Consider the following 19,167-nt stretch of genomic DNA (forward strand, 5'->3'; position numbering starts at 1 on the left):
TGCTTCCAGAGGCAGCTCGGAACTCACTAGTGAGTGATGCGACAGAGGATAGGCCATTTTACTGGCATCAGTGGCGAAGCTGCTGTTGCTCCTAGACATTTCCATTTCACAATAATAGCACTTACAGTTGTCTAGGGCAGCTCTAGCAGGGCAGGAATGAGATTTGTGTCTATTGGTGGCTTCTTGATCAGCTACACATCCTTTCAGACCCACAGCGCTGAGTCGTCTTCTCACTGTGGAAGGATGGACAGAAACACCTGTGGATGTTTTCAGATCTGTTTATGAATGAGTTGAGCTTGATTTTCTCCACTCTCTGAATGATTAAAGACGTAAGTGCTGTTCATCTGATCATATTTTGGCAATGCTTTCACTTTTTCTTTGACGTTTCTGATGCAAGTGCATTGTCATATCTAATCTACTCAGAATTATCACCCAAAAATGAAGATCTTGTACTTAATGGCCAGTTAAACTCAAAATTAAATAACAGAAATGCTGGTCGCTGACGCTGTGTACGTCTGCATATATGTATGTATATTTAATTAAATTTAAAGGTTATAAAAATTCTGGTGAAGTACGCAAACGTTCTAGAGAAATAGGATGTTTTGGACAGAAGTCCTTCAGCCGCTTCTGAAGCTGTAGGAGGTCGAACAGGTTGATATTCAAATTTCAAGATGTTCAAAGCAGGACATTAATTATTCATTCCAAGTTCCATGTGTGTAGATGAGTTTCTTTTCCATAAGTTCTTGGAGTGGTAGGTATCGCAGTGGTCAGAGAAGCCAGACAGCAACTGGTCAGCCGCTGGTTTGAATCCAGACACTGTTAAGCAGCAAACAAATTTGATGACAAATTTCAATTGTAAATTAGATCCATGAAGTGTAGCATCAGTTTCTTAAGTTCCTCATGTATTAACAGTATAAGTTGTTGCTATGGTAGTGATGGAGTTGGAAAAATTAAGGTATGTATTAATAAATAGTTTCATTATGTTATGATGTCAATCATGTTTAATTAGTTTGAAACAACATGGTTAGGAACAGTGATTAGGAACCCCACTCTGAATCAATCTAATTTATTTACATTTACAATTAATGTACATAAAAATAATATTGCATATATTAAAGCTTCATGTTACATACTATAAATATATTGTGTTTAATTAGTGTTGTGAACGTCTTCAGTATGGATATTTACAGGTGATGAAGTGAGGGACAGAAGATTTAGAAGATTGGTCTTTATGAAAGGTGGTGAAGATGGTGTTGCGGTGTTTATTAAAGAATGGTGGTATTATGGTGTTAAAGGTTGATGATGGTTTTATGGTGTTTAAGGTGATGACAATGGTATTGGGGTTTATTTAAGGTGATGACAATGGTATGGTGTTGGTTGAAGGTGTTGAAGATGATATGGTGTTTATTGAAGATGTTGAAGATGATATGGTGTTTATTGAGGGTGGGTAAGATATGATGTTTTTTGAAGGCATTAAAGATGGTATTATAGTGTCTATTTAAGGTGATGACTGGTATTATGGTGTTTATTGAATGATGCTGGTGGTATTATGATGTTTATTGAAGGTGTTGGAGGTGGTATCATGGTGTTTATTGAAGGTGTTGGAGGTGGTATCATGGTGTTTATTGAAGGTGTTGGAGGTGGTATTATGGTGTTTATTGATTGATGCTGGTGGTATTATGATGTTTATTGAAGGTGTTGGAGGTGGTATTATGGTGTTTATTGAAGGTGTTGGAGGTGGTATTATGGTGTTTATTGAAGGTGTTGGAGGTGGTATTATGATGTTTATTGATTGATAATGGTGGTATTATGATGTTTATTGAAGGTGTTGGAGGTGGTATTATGGTGCTTATTGAAGGTGTTGGAGGTGGTATGGTGTTTATTGATTGATGCTGGTGGTATTATGATGTTTATTGAAGTTGTTGGAGGTGGTATTATGGTGCTTATTGAAGGTGTTGGAGGTGGTATTATGGTGTTTATTGAATGATGCTGGTGGTATTATGATGTTTATTGAATGATGATGGTGTTATTATGGTTTTTATTGAAGGATGATGATGATGGTATTAAGGTATTCATTGAAGAATTATAATGGTATTGTGGTGTTTATTAAAGGGTGGTGACGATGGTATCATGGTTTTTATTGAAGGATGATGATGATGGTATTAAGGTATTCATTGAAGAATTATAATGGTATTGTGGTGTTTATTAAAGGGTGGTGACGATGGTATCATGGTGCTTATTGAAGAATGATGATAGTGTTTATTAAAGGTTAGCGAAGGTGACATGGTGTTTATTAAAGGATAATTAATATGGAATTATGGTGTTTATTGTGGATTGATGATGTGATGGTAATGAGGATGGTATTATGTTTATTAAAGGATGATGAATATGGTATGATGTTTGTTGAAGTTGGTGAACATGATATAATGGTATTTATTCAAGGCGATAAAGATGGTATTATGCTGTATACTGAATTAGGTGACAAAAAATTTGAGGTGTTTATTGAAGGTGATGATGGTATTATGGGGTGCATCAGCCCTCCAATCACCATCTATCTGCCATTACTCTAGTCAAGCTTTCAGTTTGCTGCATGCCAGCATTTACTGTGAATAATCCAGATGCGGTCATAAGAGACATAAGAAAGACGTAAGAAAGGGGGAAACAAACAAACGACAGAGGTGGTTAGAGACCGTGAGGAAACAGTTTTATTAAAGCTATGGGGGCGGGACAAACCACCTCAGCCTTCTGTCATGCACACTGCTTATGTGTGCATGACCCAAGATTAGGACTGCCCACCTTAGATCAAAAGAGGAGAATTTTGGTGAAATGCAATGATAATTTACTAGACCTTGGAAAGTTATTCGCACAACATGTATATTGTGAGCCCGCAAGAGCCACATCAGCCTGCTTAGAAAGAAAACACGGATTTAGATTCCGAGGGGCTTTACGGGGGGGCTCGGCCCAAAAGCTCAGCATACCGGCCCGGGGATGACTTGTTACGCCACTGTATGTACGTGTTGTGTCTCCAATGTATTTCAGTTAATCCTTATTGCAGTGGAGGTTTGTTCATCACTGGAAGCCTGGAAGTGTGTGTGTGAGTGTGTGTGTGTGTGTGTGTGTGTGTGTGTGTGTGTGTGTGTGTGTGTGTGTTATGTATTCATTACGGAGCCCGTGCTTAATTGTATTAAGTCAAATCTGCCATCCTTCTTTTGTTTGGCTATCTCTAACACACAGCAGTCCTCTCCCCGAGCCCCCCCCCTCGCTCTCTCACTCACTCTCTCTCCTGTTCCAGACATTGTGCAGCAACAAGTCCAGCAGTCTCTCTCTCTCTCTCTCTCTCTCTCTCTCTCTCTGTCTCTCTCTCTCCCTCTCCTCGCTGTGCTCCGCCCGTCTCCTCTCACTCCGTTGCTCCCTTTGTTTCTCTCATCCCTCGCTTCACATCCCGCTATCACACCGCTGCAGAGGACCGGGCTTCTGGCTCCTCTCCTCCCTTCTCTCTCTCTGTCCCCCTCTCTCCATCTCTGCGAAGCCTGGAGACGAACGTAAATGGAGGGAAAGAGGAGAGAGTGAGAGGAGGCTGTGAAAGATGAGTGAGTGAGATTCAGAACAAAGCCAAGAAACGGAAAGGTGAGAGGGAGATGCAGACAGAAAGATAGAGAGAGAATGAGATAGAGATGGAGAGGGAGGTAGAGAGGGTGAGAGAGAGAAAAGCAGAATGAGGTAGAGGGTGAGAGAGGGGAAAAGAATAAGTTGGAGGTGACACGAGAGAGAAAAACAAGGAGAAAAAGATGGAGAGAGTGAGAAAGCGATATGCAGAAGACAGAGGTGAGAGAGAAATAGAGAGGGTGAGAAAGATAACAACTGAATGAGACAAAGATGGAGAAAGAAAGGGCAAAAGAGATGGAGAGTGTGAGAAAGGCAGAATGAGATAGAGATGGAGAGAGATAGAGGTGAGAAGAGCAGAATGAGAGATGGAGGGAGAAATAGAGTGAGAGAGAGAAAAGCAGAATGAGAGAGATGAGAGAAAGGATGAGAGAAAAAAGCAGAATGAGATAGAGATCAGACAAAGGATGAGAGAAAAGCAGAATGAGATAGAGATCAGACAAAGGATGAGAGAGAAAAGCAAAATGAGAGAGGATGAGAGAGAAAAGCAGAATGAGATAGAGATCAGACAAAGGATGAGAGAGAAAAGCAGAATGAGAGAGATGAGACAAAGGATGAGAGAGAAAAGCAGAATGAGATAGAGATCAGACAAAGGATGAGAGAAAAGCAGAATGAGATAGAGATCAGACAAAGGATGAGAGAGAAAAGCAGAATGAGATAGAGATCAGACAAAGGATGAGAGAGAAAAGCAGAATGAGATAGAGATCAGACAAAGGATGAGAGAGAAAAGCAGAATGAGATAGAGATCAGACAAAGGATGAGAGAGAAAAGCAGAATGAGATAGAGATGAAGAGAGCAAGAGGGTGAGAGAAAAGCAGAATGAGATAGAGATGAAGAGAGCAAGAGGGTGAGAGAAAAGCAGAATGAGATAGAGATGAAGAGAGCAAGAGGGTGAGAGAAAAGCAGAATGAGATAGAGATCAGACAAAGGATGACAGAGAAAAGCAGAATGAGATAGAGATCAGACAAAGGATGACAGAGAAAAGCAGAATGAGATAGAGATGGAGAGTGAGATGGGATGAAAGAGACTGAGAAACAGGGTGAAAGAGGGGGTGAGAAAGAAAAGCAGAATGAGATAGAGATGGAGACTGAGATGGGATGAAAGAGACTGAGAAACAGGGTGAAAGAGGGGGTGAGAAAGAAAAGCAGAATGAGATAGAGATGGAGAAAGAGATAGAGAAGGTGCGACAGGGAAAAGCCGAATGAGATACATGGATAGAGAGAGAAAAGCAGGGTGAGAGAGGTAGAGAGGGTGAGAAAGGGAAGAGCAGAATGAGACAGATGGAGAAAAAGATAGAGACAGTGAAAGAGAATCAGAATGAGAGAGAAAGAGGGTGAGAGAGATGGAGAGAGTGAGAGAGAAAAGCAGAATGATAGAGATGGAGAAGGTGAGAGAGAGAGAAAAGCAGGGTAAGAAAGATAAAGAGAGAGAGAAAAGCAGAATGAGACTGAGATGTTAGAGAGATGAGAGCGAGAGAGAGGGATGGAGTGAAAGATAGGGAAAGAAAGGAGGCTGAGAGAGAGAGAGAGAGATGTATAGAGTGTAGTAGATATCTCTGCTGGGCTTGTTAGCTATTGATCCCGTTTAATGATCTGCCGCTACGCTTTCTCCAGGGAGCACTTAACTCAAGAACCATTTCTCTCTCTTTATTCCCTCCCTCTCTCTGTCTGTCTGTATCTCTATCTCCTCTCTCTCTCTCTCTCTCTCTCTCTCTCTCTCCCTCCTCTCTCTCTCTCTCTCTCTCTCTCTCTCTCTCTCTCTTTCTCCCCCCTCCCTATCTCTCTCTCCCCTTTCTCACTTTCTCTTTTCATCTATCTATAATCTTTCCATCCCTCCCTGTTTATCTTACACACACACACACACACACACACTGTAACTGACTCTGTGTGTATAATTGTGTCCATATATTGTGTCGTGAGGCTTCAGTCTGAAGATGGAATCGATTGTATAATGTTAAAATTGATAATAATTGATTCTAATAATGTTCAGTAAAGAATGCGCTCATCATTTCTGACTTGTACCAAAAGAATTGATTCGATCAAAGCAGCTTCCTAAAGAATTCTGTGATTCAGTGAGTCATTTCTTAAAGAATCATAATGATTATTGAATTGTGGTGAAATCTGAGACTCGTTCAATTGTTTCCCAAAGAATCAGAATTGTTGTTGAATTCTGATTTGAGCGATTTTGATTCATTGAGTTGTTTTCTCATGAAACGGTATTTAATCCCAGTGGTGTTATTTGAGATTGTATGATGCTGTGAGTCATTTCGTGATGAATCGTATTTGAACTATTGAATCATTGCGAATTGTGAATGAGTAAATTATTTCTTGAAGAATTTTCATGGTAATCAATGTTTTGTGAAAGTAGAGATTTCTTAAATTCATTAAATTATATTGTATTGATTACTGAACTGTGGTGAGTTGTGAGATTTAATTATTCATTGAATCGGTGAAATTTGATAATGCAGTGAATCACTTCATAAGGAATTGTAATTCAATGAAATTCTTGCAAATTTTGTGGGTATCATAATTCACAGAATCGAATTTGTAAAGAATTGTAATTTGAGGTTTCACTATTTAATAAATCATTTTCTAAAGATTCATTTGGGCTATTGAACTGTTGTAAAATTAGATATTTCATGTTTCATGATTCATTGATTCAATGTAATCTAAATAAAACCATGATGTAGTTTGAAATTGCATAATACAGTGAATTCTTTCCAAAATCAAATTGAATCGAATTGTGAATTTTTTTATTTAATTTCCTAAAAACTCATAATGGCTATTAAATTGTGAAACTTGAGATTTCCTGATTCATGATTCATTGTAATCTAAACAAAATCATGGTGTAGTCTGAGATTGCATGATACAGTGAATTCTTTCGTAAATCCAATTAAATCGAATTGAATCACTTTGGTAAAGAGTTATCATTTTGAATCATGGTATCATTTGAGATTTGAGACTTCATGATGTGGTGAATTATTTCTGTATGATATAAATTGAATATATAACCAGTTCAGCGGTGAATGATCTCACAGGAGGGCGTTTGCTAGACATGGATGGACGGTTGGACGGTCATGAACTCTTAGTTTTTAAAGCCCTCTCTGCTCTCGTCTCAGACATTTCATTTAGCTCTGTTCTTTCACAGGGTATAGCTCATTTCAGCTTGGCCTGGTGATCGCATACACACATGCGCACACACACACGGACTTGTGCTCATTTCTTGCAGGAGCTCATTCTAACACAATCGATATTGAGAGAAATGCAAGGGGACAGTCAAAACACAACACGCTCTCGCTCTCTCTCTCTCTCTCTCTCTCTCTCTCTCTCTCTCTCTCTCTCTCTCTCTCTCACTTGCTTTCTAATGACTTTGTTTGCAGCTGTCAGTGTTAGATGAATTCTGCACCTGCGAATGAAATTAATTTCTAATAACAGATATTGACCACACACTCTCACACACACACACACTCTCACACACACACACACACACTCTCACACACACACACACACACACACACACTCTCTCACACACACACACACACACACTCTCACACACACACACACACACACACACACTCTCTCACACACACACACACACACACTCTCACACACACACACACACACACACACACACTCTCTCTCACACACACACACACACACACACACACACACACACACACACACACTAAGAGCAGTAGGGGGGTCTGTTGGCATTTTTCATTTTGTGCAGCTCTGTTAACCCGACTCTTGAATCACTGTGTAAAAGCTGAGTGTGTGTGTGTGTGTGAGACAGAGAGAGAGAGAGAGAGAGAGAGAGAGAGAGATAATTGTGTGTTTAGATCGTTGGTTGGTCAGAGCAGTAATTAATAGGCCTGTGATGATAAATATTAAAACTGCTCAACCTGAAAGAGAACGTGAGGGGCGTGATGATCAAAGAGAGAGAGAGAGAGACACAGAGAGAGAGAGAGACAAAACAGAGAGAAAGAAAGACAAAACAAAGAGGGAGAGAGACGAAACAAAGAGAAAAAGAAAGACAAAACAGAGAGAGATAAAGAGGGATAACAGTGAAGACAGACAAAGCTAAAGAGGAGATGAAGTTCTGACCTGATTTTACTTGGACAGCAAAGTTTACTATTGGTCCTCTCTCTGTTTTTCCTCCCTCTCCTATGTGTGCATATATGTTGCATTCAGAAAGTCTTCAGACCCTTTCACTTTCATCACATTTTGTGTTGCGGCCCTGTTTTAAAATAAAAAAAAGTTTTTTCCCATCATTCTGCACTCAATAAAAGTGCAAACAGAATCTTAGAAGTTCTAATTTTTGCAAATTTATTAAAAAGTAAATTTCGCATGGACAGAAGTGTTCAGACCCTCCGCTATGACACTTGAAATGTAGCTCTGGGGGCCTCCCATTTCTCTTGATCATCTTTGAGATGTTTCTACACCTTGACTGGAGTCCACCTCTGGTCAATTCAGTTGATGGGCCATGATTTGGAAAGACACAAACCTGTCTATATAGGTCTTACAGCTGACATTGCATATCAGAGCAAAATCCAAGCCATGAGGAGGAAAGAACTGCCTGTAGAGCTCAGAGACAGGACTGTGTGGAGGCGCAGATCTGGAGAAAGCTACAAAACATTTCTGCTGCACTGAAAGTTCCCAAGAGCACAGTGGCCTCTATAATTCTTAAATGGAAGCAGTTTGGAACAACCAGGACTCTTCCTAGATCTGGCCACCCCACCAAACTAAGCAGTTGAGCAGAAGGTCCTTGGTAAGAGAGGTGAGCAAGAACCCAGTGGTCACTCTGGCTGAGCTCTAAAAATCCTGTGTGCAGATGGGAGAAACCTCCAGAAGGTCAACCATCACTGCAGCACTCTGGGCTTTATGGCAGAGTGGCCAGACAGAAGTCTCTCCTCGGGAAAATGAAGAAGAAAGAAACAAGATTCTCTGGTCTGATGAAACTAAGATTGAACTTTTCCTCAATTCTAAGTGTTATGTCTGGAGGAAGCCAGGCACTGCTCATCATCTGCCCAGTACCATCCTTACAGTGAAGCATGGTGGTGGCAGCATCATGCTGTTGGATTGTTTTTCAGCTGGGACAGGGTCATAACTTTTGACAAGGCCACATAACCTTTGACCTGGGTGTCCAAACCTTTGAATATGACTCTGTGTATAAGCTGTGCATGAAGGCTGGATTTGTACAGAATCCAGTCAGAATGTGTCTGATTCACCCCTGAAACTGCCACAAAAGGCTTAGTTCATCAGACCCTGAGTGTTCTGACCCATCCCTTTGGTCAGTGTGGTTAGGTTTGGATGCAGATCTATGTGTAGATGTATGTGTATGTGTGTGTGTGTGTGTGTGTGTGTGTATATATATATATATATGTATGTATGTATGTGTGTATGTATGTGTATATATGTATACATATATGTATATATAGAATATCTGTCTTTGCCTCTGATTCTCTTTTTTTCTCTTAATTAACCACTTTAGTTTTGTTATACATTTAATTTTACATTGCATAATTATGTAATTACTTTTATTATTATTCTCAAAACGTAAATGAAAATTTTATTTTTAAATTTTGAATTACAAAATGCTTATTATTTCCACAAAACAATTGTCATATAATAGTTAACATATGATAATGCAGCACTGTTTAATGCAAAAACTTTCACTTTATTACTGCTTTTTGGTCACCAAATTACCACCACGAGTCTTATTTAGCACTAATCCAGTGGTGCCCTCTTCTTGTGCTGGGAGTGAATGTCAGATGGCTCCCTGCTCCCTACTTAGTGCACTACGTAGGTATTTAAATACTGGATCCTGCAGTCCAACAGAGCAAAATACAGCTAAGAAATACTCATTTGGGACAATCATATCATAGGTACTGTAACTCAAGGCTGTGATATTAATGATGGAGTTGTTTAGCCTGGTAACTAGCTGACCAGCCTAGTCCTAATTTAATTTAGAGAATAAGTTGTCAGCCCCTCAGTTTAAACAGAAACTTACTTCGTCAGTACACTCGGTGCTCCATGTGAGCAGCATTAGAGTGAAAGTTTAATCCATGAACAGCACAAGGGTTTTTCGTGGCGCATTAATACAGAGTACAGTTGCTGTGAGGCGGTCGGTGTGTGTGTGTGTGTGTGTGTGTGTGTGTTGTGTATTATACAACAGCTTCAGGACTGGAACTATCCATTTTATAATGGGACATAACCTGTCATGACAGCTCATTGACAGCATACATCTACTACATGTTTATGGCATAGTTATATCAATGTTATGTAGCAGGGTTCAAGTAAAGTTTTGCTTAAAATCACAACATTGATATTGCTACAGATAACAAAGGTAAAAGTATCCGTACTAGCATGGCAGTATCAGTTACAGTAAGGCCAAGTAATGTGACACACATGGCTCTCTATGTGTGTAATGTTGAGCTGCTAGTGAGCAATAGCCACATTTACATGCAGCCGCTAATAATCTAATAGCTCAATCAGAATAGAATAAGTCCATGTATACACCTCAGTCAGACTAGACTAGTCCGATTGAGGCCACACAGAATATAATTTCTATCCTATTGAACGAGGTGGGTAATCCTGTAAATAATCTGTTAAATAGAAGAATAATAACCATGTAAACGTTTTCCTGAGTCTGACATCATTTTAAAGCAATAAAAACACAAGCACTGCTCACTGCTGCTCATCTCACTCTGACTGGACTCACATGATGCTGGTTGTCATGGTAACGTCTGCACAAAGTGGTGCTCTATGCAAGCATGTAATTTTGGATCAGATTACTTGTAGTGAGCATGTAAACAGAGATTTTCCATCAGATTGTTGTAGAGTGAGCATAAAAACACCTCAGTCTTAATCTATAATTGGAATGTATTCAATTGGATTGGCAAAAATGTTTGCATGTAAACACAGACAGCTTTAATACATGTTGACTTGCATGGTCACCTACAAAGGAACTCCATTTCTCTTTATTTACATACCCATCGTACATATATTCCATCCGTGTTATCAAAGAAAAACATATGCTTTTGTACACTGAGGAAACAGGCAGCATTTGCATTGAAAATGGGGGTAAGTTACATTGTGAATTTAGCTCAGTTTGATGCTTTAGCCTTTACACCAACACTAGCATCACGCTACATAGGTGACTAATGCAAACCATTTCAGCTGAAAGTATTAGTTTAATTACAGCCAAAACAATCTCTCTTGCTCTTTTTCTCTGCAGACTGCTGTTACAGAGGGACTACAGTTTTTTGAGGGATATAAACCTCTGGCACCCTTTCGTCACCATCGGTGTGTATTGCTCCACCCTCTCCGCTGCCATGAGTAACCTGATCGGAGCGTCCCGTATCCTCTACGCCCTCGCGCGAGATGATCTGTTTGGTGAGCCACCCACTTCCACACATTCAACTGCAATCCTTTTACGTGACCATCAAACAAGTATGCTAACAACACCTTAGCAACCATCTGGGTTACTATAGCAACAGCCTAGCAACACCTTAACAACCAATAGTGATAGCATAGCAATGGTCTTGCAACACTTTAGCAACCACCTGAAATATTGTACCATTTGGGATGCTTCGTTGTGACAGTGTTATGCTCACCCTGCTGTGTGGAGGCTAAACTTTAACCTGGCTAGCTCTCACTGTGAGTTATGTTTATGCTTCAAAGTGATGCTGTGCTACAGACGGCAAGATGTATTCATAGATTTAAAATAATATAGGTGTAAACTCTATGTAGGTGTGATTTATACACACAGGTATCTGAAATACCTGAAAATGAAATGAGTTACTATGGTCATCACAGTAGGCTGTAGGCTGGTGGGGCTTTAAGGATAAATTTTAAGGAATTTACATATAAATTGTGGATATGTGAAGCTCTTTGAGACCCCTGCTCTGTGCTCTCTGGAAGTCCTAGATACACTATATGGACAAAAGTATTGGGACACCTACACATTACATCTACAGGAGCATTTATGTCATCCCATTCTAAATCCATAGGCATTAATATGGAGTTGGTCCTCCTTTGCAGCTAAAACAGCTTCCACTCTTCTGGGAAAAGTGTGTCTATGGGAATTTTGTCCATTCGTCCAGAAGAGCATTTGTGAGGTCAGACACTGATGTGGGACTAGAGGGCCTGGCTCGCAATTTCCGTTCTAGTTCATCCCAAAGGTGTTGATGGGGTTGAGGTCAGGGCTCTGTGAGGGCCAGTCAAGTTCTTCCACACCAAACTCACCCAGTCAGGCCTTCATGGAGCTGCTTTGTGCTCTGGGGCTCAGTCATGCTGGAACAGAAAAGGTTCTTCCCCAAACTGTTCCCACCAAGTTGGAAGCATATAATTGTCCAAAATGTCTTTTTCTACTGAAGCATTAAGATTCCCCTTCACTGGAACTAAGGGTTCTAGACCAACCCCTGAAAAACAACCCCATATCATCATCCCTCCTCCACCAAACTCTACAGCTGGCACAGTGCAGTCAGGCAGGTAATGTTCTCCTGGCATTCACCAAGCCCAGACTCGTCCGTCAGACGTTTGCGGTGGTGGTGTGCTTTACAAGGTGTGCCCCAGTACTTTTGCTTATGTAGTGTATGTCATTGAGTGTGAATACGAGCCAGGTTTCAGTTAGTTGTTTGGAATGAACAGCAGCAGCTCTATACCAGGGCTCTTTACTGACTCACTGTAAAACTGCTACAAGTTAAAATGTCAGCCAGCATCCATGTTAGGTCTGTGGCCACCATCCCCAGCTCAGCAGTAACATAGTGCCAGGAGAAATTAGCAGAAAACAGCATTATGCTGAGGTGTTTTGACCTTTATGACCCAAACTGAAGGCCTAGCTCTAATTGTCACGGCGCATCTCTGGACATACATTGATCAAGTGTCCATACTTTTCACTTCTGTGGTCATTTGAGAAAGTGTGTTCTGCTGTGACTGAAGCTGTGTTAGATGTAGTGTGTGTGATGTTGAGGCTAGTTGTGCTATAATTTGCTTCTGAGTCACAGAGCGCTAATGATGAAAATTGTTCACTTCTGTGAGCACCCACAGCTTCTTAAAAGATGACCAGACCATGTGAAGGTGGACTTCTCTTTGAACCTGGATGATTCATCGCTCCGGCATGCCTTTTCTTAAGTCTATTTTAGTCTGTTTTGGTGCACAGTTGCTGATTTGCAAGGAAAAAAAAAACAAGAAAAAAGTTGTTTACTCAGTGATAAAAGCCTTGCAAAATAAACTAACTGGACACTTTATTAGAAACCTGTCCTTTTGGAGCTCCTCTTTGGTGATGTGCTTTTAGAGACTGTAGCTCATCTGTTCCTGCACATATTGGGTTAACCAGCCACAAGTGGGCCGAGAAGCACCCTCTAGTGGTCCTTTGGCTTGTAGTGGGTCAGTAACAGCCATGGGTCATAGTGTGTTGGTAACAGCCAAGTTACCAACCCTGCATTCACACCGGCAGCGACGCGGCGTGACAAGACAAAGAGGCTGAAGGCCATTTATTTTCAGTGAAAGCTGGCAATTGCTGACGACAGGAGGCAGCGCGAACGTTGGTGACTTGATGTGGGCGGAGTCAGCGACGTGACAAAGTTGAGTGGAGTTTAAATTTATGCAAAAAATACTTCACATGTCCTTATTAAAGAAGGCCGAGAGGAAGACGTCGTGTCCTGAGACACATAAGCTGGACGTCCGTCCCACCGCCGCCTTTTAAAGATCAGAGCATAAACTTCGTCTCCTCTGCAGACCAGTTTCTGCTCCGCCATGTTGAACGGTATAAACTTTCACTATGACGTGACGAACATGATCAGAACGGACTCAAACTTTCTGATAGGGAATGTAATCAGATACAGGCGTTTACACGGATATTATTCTTCTATTTAACTGATTATTTACAGGATTACCCACCTCGATCACTCGGATAGAAGTTGTATTCTGAATGGCCGATTTAAGGTGTGTACATGGATGTATTCTATTCCAACTGAGCTATTAGTCGGAATATTAATGGATTATTAGGCTGCATGTAAACATGGCAACTGTTAATCCTAATTGATTAATACTGGATTAGTTTTTAGCTGAGATGATTGATAACATAAATGGGTTCTTACATAGCATGATGTTTAATAGGCTTTCGGGCCTTTTAGTTTGTATACGCTCAGTATGTGACTGCGTGTCAGCAGTGGTCCTGTGGTCAGAAACTGACCGGTGATGAATGGTGTGTAGAGGGGTGATAAATTCTGCAGCAACAGATAAGCTACAGTCTTTAATTGTACACGTGTATGTTGGACCTATAAAGTACTGTGCAAAAGTCACAGTGACCATTATGTATGAGTTATTTATGTTTCACGAGGTATTTCTGAGGAGATTAGATATAAATCCACTGGTGCAAGAAAGGGGAAAGTTGAAAGGAAGTTCATAAAATGAATAAAAGATAAATAAAACGAATAAATGAATAAAAGAGAAAATGGGATTCCGAACAACCACCCGCAAGACCCAGGAGACTTTCTGTAAAAAGACATCTCAATGTTAAGGGCACAAAAGAAGCTGCTGGTGTTCTCAGAACAATGGACTGAGTCCAGACTTCTGCATCACTGCATGTGTTTGGATTGTGAGAAGCAGAAAACGCAACCAACTTCTAAGAATGAACTTTTGAAAGTATAGAAAAAAATCTCTGCAGGTAAAGCAAGTTAAGTTGTACTGGAAATAAAGGGTGGTCTCTGACTTCTGCATAGCACAGTAGGTCAAATAAAACGACCACATAGTTCAAAGTGGATGCCTTTGGGTTGCAGCCATATGCCTGTGTATAATCTGCTGAACTAGATGTTGGACATTGTCTTTTGATGGATGGATGAGGATAACCGAGTGCAGTACTGAGTGTCTGACTCTCTTTGCCCTTCACCTGCAGTCTACTCTTCTCTCGCTCGTTCTTTCTCCTCCAGCAAGTGTGGAAAGGTCCAGCTTTTACTGGCCTTATGCAGCTATTCTTTCAGAATCTCCTTACAGTCCTTATCAATGAAAAAGATGGATTGACTCTATTAAGGTGGTATTAAAGTAGTCTTTCTTTCTTTTTTTATCTCATTCTTTCTTTCTTTCTTTGTCTCTACAGGTAAAGTCTTATCCCCAGCGAAGAAAACCTCGGCCAGTGGGAACCCCTGGGTCTCCGTGCTCATCTCCTGGTTTCTCGTGCAGGTAAGATGGAGCGAGTGATGAATGAAAGTTCTGCTTCAGGTTTTTCCACATCGTGAACAGAGTCCTTTACTGTTGTCTGGTTTCCATTGCTAATACAGCATTGAAGTTGGCGAAACTAATGCTGTGTAGGTGAGAGATCATTGATGTCGCAATAAAACCTTGTAGCTCCAAAGCTGTGCCTTTACAGAAGGTGGAGAAAAACTTTCTAAAAGCTTAATTAACATGAAGGACATTTCCATTGTTGGCCTCAGGACATCTAAAGTTAGAAAAAATTAGTTTTTTGCAGCATTGTGGTTCAGTTTTGGCAAACCGTCTTCAGTTCCTCAAGGTTGCTAGGGTCTGTTGTTACATTTTCAAAGTGGAGCTTGTCTAAGCCATGCAGGCACCTTAACATTTTTACAAATCAGTTTTGAGTTGTTTTGGCAGCATGTTTGGTGTCATTTATTTTACATCCTTTTTTTGTGAAACTTTATTCCTGTTTCCCACAATGGCATGTAATGCCCCAGTACCATTTTTGGAAAAGCAGCCCTATGTTATGATGCTTCATACTTCACTGTGGTTCTGTTTTTGGGATCATACGTGGAATCGTTCTGATTCATATGTGTCATTTTCCGAAATTAAAACTGAAATGTTTTACCATTTTTGCTTGGTATAGGATTTCAGCTGCTCAACCATTCAGGTCTCCTTTATCGTATTTTTGTTTCGTAGTATGCCAGATATTTTCAGTGGGTGACAGGTCTGGACTGCAGGGGGGGCAGTTTAGCACCTGGACTCTTTTAGTGTGAAGCCATGCTATTGTAATACATGCATGAAGTGGTTTGGCATTGATTTGCTGAATTAAACAAGGCCTTCCTTGAAAAAGACTGAATGGCAGCATAAGTTGCTCCAAAACCTGTACATGTTGTTCAGCATCAATGCTTCCTTCACAGACGTGCAAGACACCCATGCCATGTGCACTAAGGCGCCGTCATACCATCATAGATGCTAACTTTTGAACTTTGCGCTGATAACAAGCCTGATGGTCCCTCTGCTCCTTAGACCGGAGGATGCAGTGTCCATGATTTCCAAAAAGAATTTCAGTTTTGAGTTGTTGGACCACAGACAGTTTTGTACTTTGCCTCACTTCATCTTAAACGAGTTCAAGCCCAGAGAAATCGGCGGCGTTTCTGGATCCTGTTTGTATGTGGCTTCTTTTTTGGTATGATAGAGTTTTAACCTGCAGTTGTGGATGCAGCGATAAACTGTGCTCTCAGTGTTCCTGAGTCCCTGCAGTGATTTTCCACTACAGTATCATGTCTGTTTTTAATGCAGTGCCGCGTGAAGGCCCGAAGATCACAGCCATCCATGGTTGGTTTTCAGCTTTGTCCCTGGCACATTTTTCCAGATTCTTCTTTTAATGGTATTGTGTAATACAGATGAAGATAATCCCCAAGTTCTTGAATTGTTGCACTAATTTGCCTGTGCAGTCTTTCACAGAGTGGTGAACCCCTCCTCATCTTTACTTCTGAAAGACTCCGCCTCTCTGAGATGCTCTTTTTATACCCAGTCATGTTACTGACCTGTTACCGTTTAACCTAATTAGATGTGAGATGTTCCACCAGGTCTTAGCATTACACAACTACCAGTTTTTTGTTGTCCCTCTCCCAACTTTGTTTAAATGTTTTACTGGCATACATTTTTTTCAAAAAACAATTTGGAAATGGGCTTGTAGATCTGGACAACTTGAAGTGGAATATCATGAGACGCAATAGCAAAGATATGAACGACAACGCATGACCGAGATATAGAGCGATGGCTAGAGACAGTAACCCCACTGGAGTGCGATATTCTTGATTCTCCTGGGGTCTGTTTTGTCCTTCTCTTTTGTCCCCTGCCCCACTCTTCTCTCCCGCTACCTCTTTTCCTCCCTCTCTCTGTCTTCCATCCTCCTGATCAGAGCTTTACATGTTGACAATGGCGAGATCCTAATCTGAACTTGAGTGAGAGAAAGAGACTGATGGAGTGGAGAGAGTGGAAAGATGAAGGGATGGCGGGACTGAAATGAAAGTGGGGCGCTCCAGTGGAGGACAGGCTGACTGATATTGATGGCGTTTGGGTAAGCTGAGACTGATATTAAGGTGACGGGGTTGACCTGGCGATTCAACACACCAGCTCATTTGAATCTAATTAGCATTTCCCTTCACCCGATCTTCAATTAGCATTCTTTCTTCCTGTTTAAGATGCAAATGCTCCGCCCCCTGATTAGCACGCCCCTCGACCCATATCTAGAGGACTCTCTTATATCCTTATTGTATTTTGAACGCCCCTGAGTGGTTCTTTAATGCCAGTTCAGAGTGGCTCATTTGAATCTGATTAGCGGTTTCCCTCACCAAGTCTTCAATTAGCAATCTTTCTTCCTGTTTAAGATGCAAATGCCCCGCCTCCTGATTGACACATGCCTCCCCCTATCTCTAGAGGGCTCTCTCATGTCCTTATTATACTTTGAACGCCCTCAAATGGTTCTTTAATCGAAGAAGTCTATTATATATTATGGCTTCATTAGCATATCAACACCCAGCTCAAAGGTTTTTCAAATCCTGCCTGTTTTGTTCCATGCCGCATTTTTCTTTTTTCTGTCTTTTTTCTGTCTCTTCCATCCACCCAGAATAGTTCTGTGATTACAAGGGAGGCTCTTCCATTAGCCATGAAGAGCACAGCGACATGACCTGGAACACACACACTCACACATACACACACACTATATATACACACACTTTTACACACTCCGCACCTATCTGACCTGCGGTTTTGTGTTAATGCTCTGTCACGCTGTTTCATCTGCACTATTAAACTCAAGATAACCTCCATTAGTAGGACACACACACACACACACACACACACACACACACACACACACACACACACATTTACTCACACACACACACACACACACACACATAGAAGGATGAATTGAGGCATATAAAAACGGCCCTTATATTTTAACAAGTAACTCGCAGATGAGTATCTGTCCTTGGAGAGAACAGCTTGTTCAGTTATAGCACTTGTGCGTGTGTGTGTGATTGGAATTGAATAAAGGATATAAGTTCAGACTTTCTTTTTATTTAAGGGATATTTACATCCATATTGGGTGAACTGTGTAGGAATCACAGCCAGTTTTTATACACAGACCCCCATTTTTATGGGCTCAAAAGATGTCAGCTACTTTTTTTGTAAGAAAAAAATATGTAGTGTTGCTTTTTATTATCTTTATGATTCGTCCTGCAACCCCTATTTTCAAAAACGTTGGGAAAGTAAATAAAAGTAAATAAAAACTGCAATGATGTGGAAATAATTTTAAACCCCATATTTAATAGAAAAAGAACAGTTAAAACATAGCAAATGTTGAAACTTTGAAATTTCATTATTTCCATGCTCATTTTGAATTTGGTGCAACACGTTTCAAAAAAGTTGGGACAGGTGTAACAAAAGACTGGCAAAAAAAAACCTGGTGGAACATCTCACAACTAAATAGGCTGATTGGCGATTGTATAGTGGAAATCTCTGCATGTGCTCAGGGGCACTTCTGAAAACCATTGGCTGTGAGCACAGTTTGTCGCTGCATCCACAAATGCAAGTTAAACTCTACCATGCAAAAAAAGAAACAACATATATAAACAGGATCCATAAACACCGCCACCTTCTCTGGGCCCAAGCTCATCTAAGATGGATTGAGGCAAAGTGGAAAAGTCTCCTGTGGTCCAATGAATCAAAACTTGAAATTATGGACGCTGCGTCCTCTGGACTAAAGAGGAGAGAGACTATCCAGCTTGTTGTCAATGTAAAGTTCAAAAACCAGCATCCGTGATGGTATGGGGCGCATTGGTGTGCATGGCATGTAGTAGACTTGCACCATTAATGCTGAACGATGTACACAGGTTCTGGAGCAACGTATGCTGCCATCCAGATGACGTCTTTTTCTATTCTTTCTTGATATAGGATTTCAGCTACTCAACAGTTCAGGGTCTCCTTTGTCATATTTTGATTTCATAATGCGCCAAATGTTTTCATTGCGTGACCAGTCAGTGCCGAAACAGTCATGAATGAAACATTTGGTGAAGTTTCGGTGATGTTATGATTGCTTTGGTAGTGGCTATGAAGTCACTGAGAACCAAAGCAGTTTAGTCAGTTAAAAATCCGAAATGTGTTTTAAACTCTTTAAGCTTTCTGCTCTGATTGAACAGCTCGAAGCCCTTGTTCTGTGTTAGTAAGTCGAGATGTTGTCAAGCCCCTCACGGATGGATTTTTCCAGGGTTTGTGGCCCACACTGGTGGAGATTCAGGGT

At 40.8% G+C, this 19,167-nt stretch overlaps 1 protein-coding gene across 1 annotated transcript in view; it reads left to right on the forward strand.

Annotated features, from left to right (window-relative positions):
* zgc:153039 (uncharacterized protein LOC767698 homolog) overlaps positions 1-19,167 on the forward strand; it is a 96,592-nt gene that overhangs the window by 40,219 nt on the left and 37,206 nt on the right. Inside the window, exons 7-8 of the mRNA XM_036562754.1 lie at positions 10,900-11,057; positions 14,764-14,846. Coding sequence (XP_036418647.1) covers positions 10,900-11,057; positions 14,764-14,846 — 241 coding nt within the window. The remainder of the gene's footprint in view (positions 1-10,899; positions 11,058-14,763; positions 14,847-19,167) is intronic.

The sequence above is a fragment of the Colossoma macropomum genome, unplaced genomic scaffold, assembly GCF_904425465.1.
Source record: "Colossoma macropomum unplaced genomic scaffold, Colossoma_macropomum, whole genome shotgun sequence".
NCBI lineage: Eukaryota > Metazoa > Chordata > Actinopteri > Characiformes > Serrasalmidae > Colossoma > Colossoma macropomum.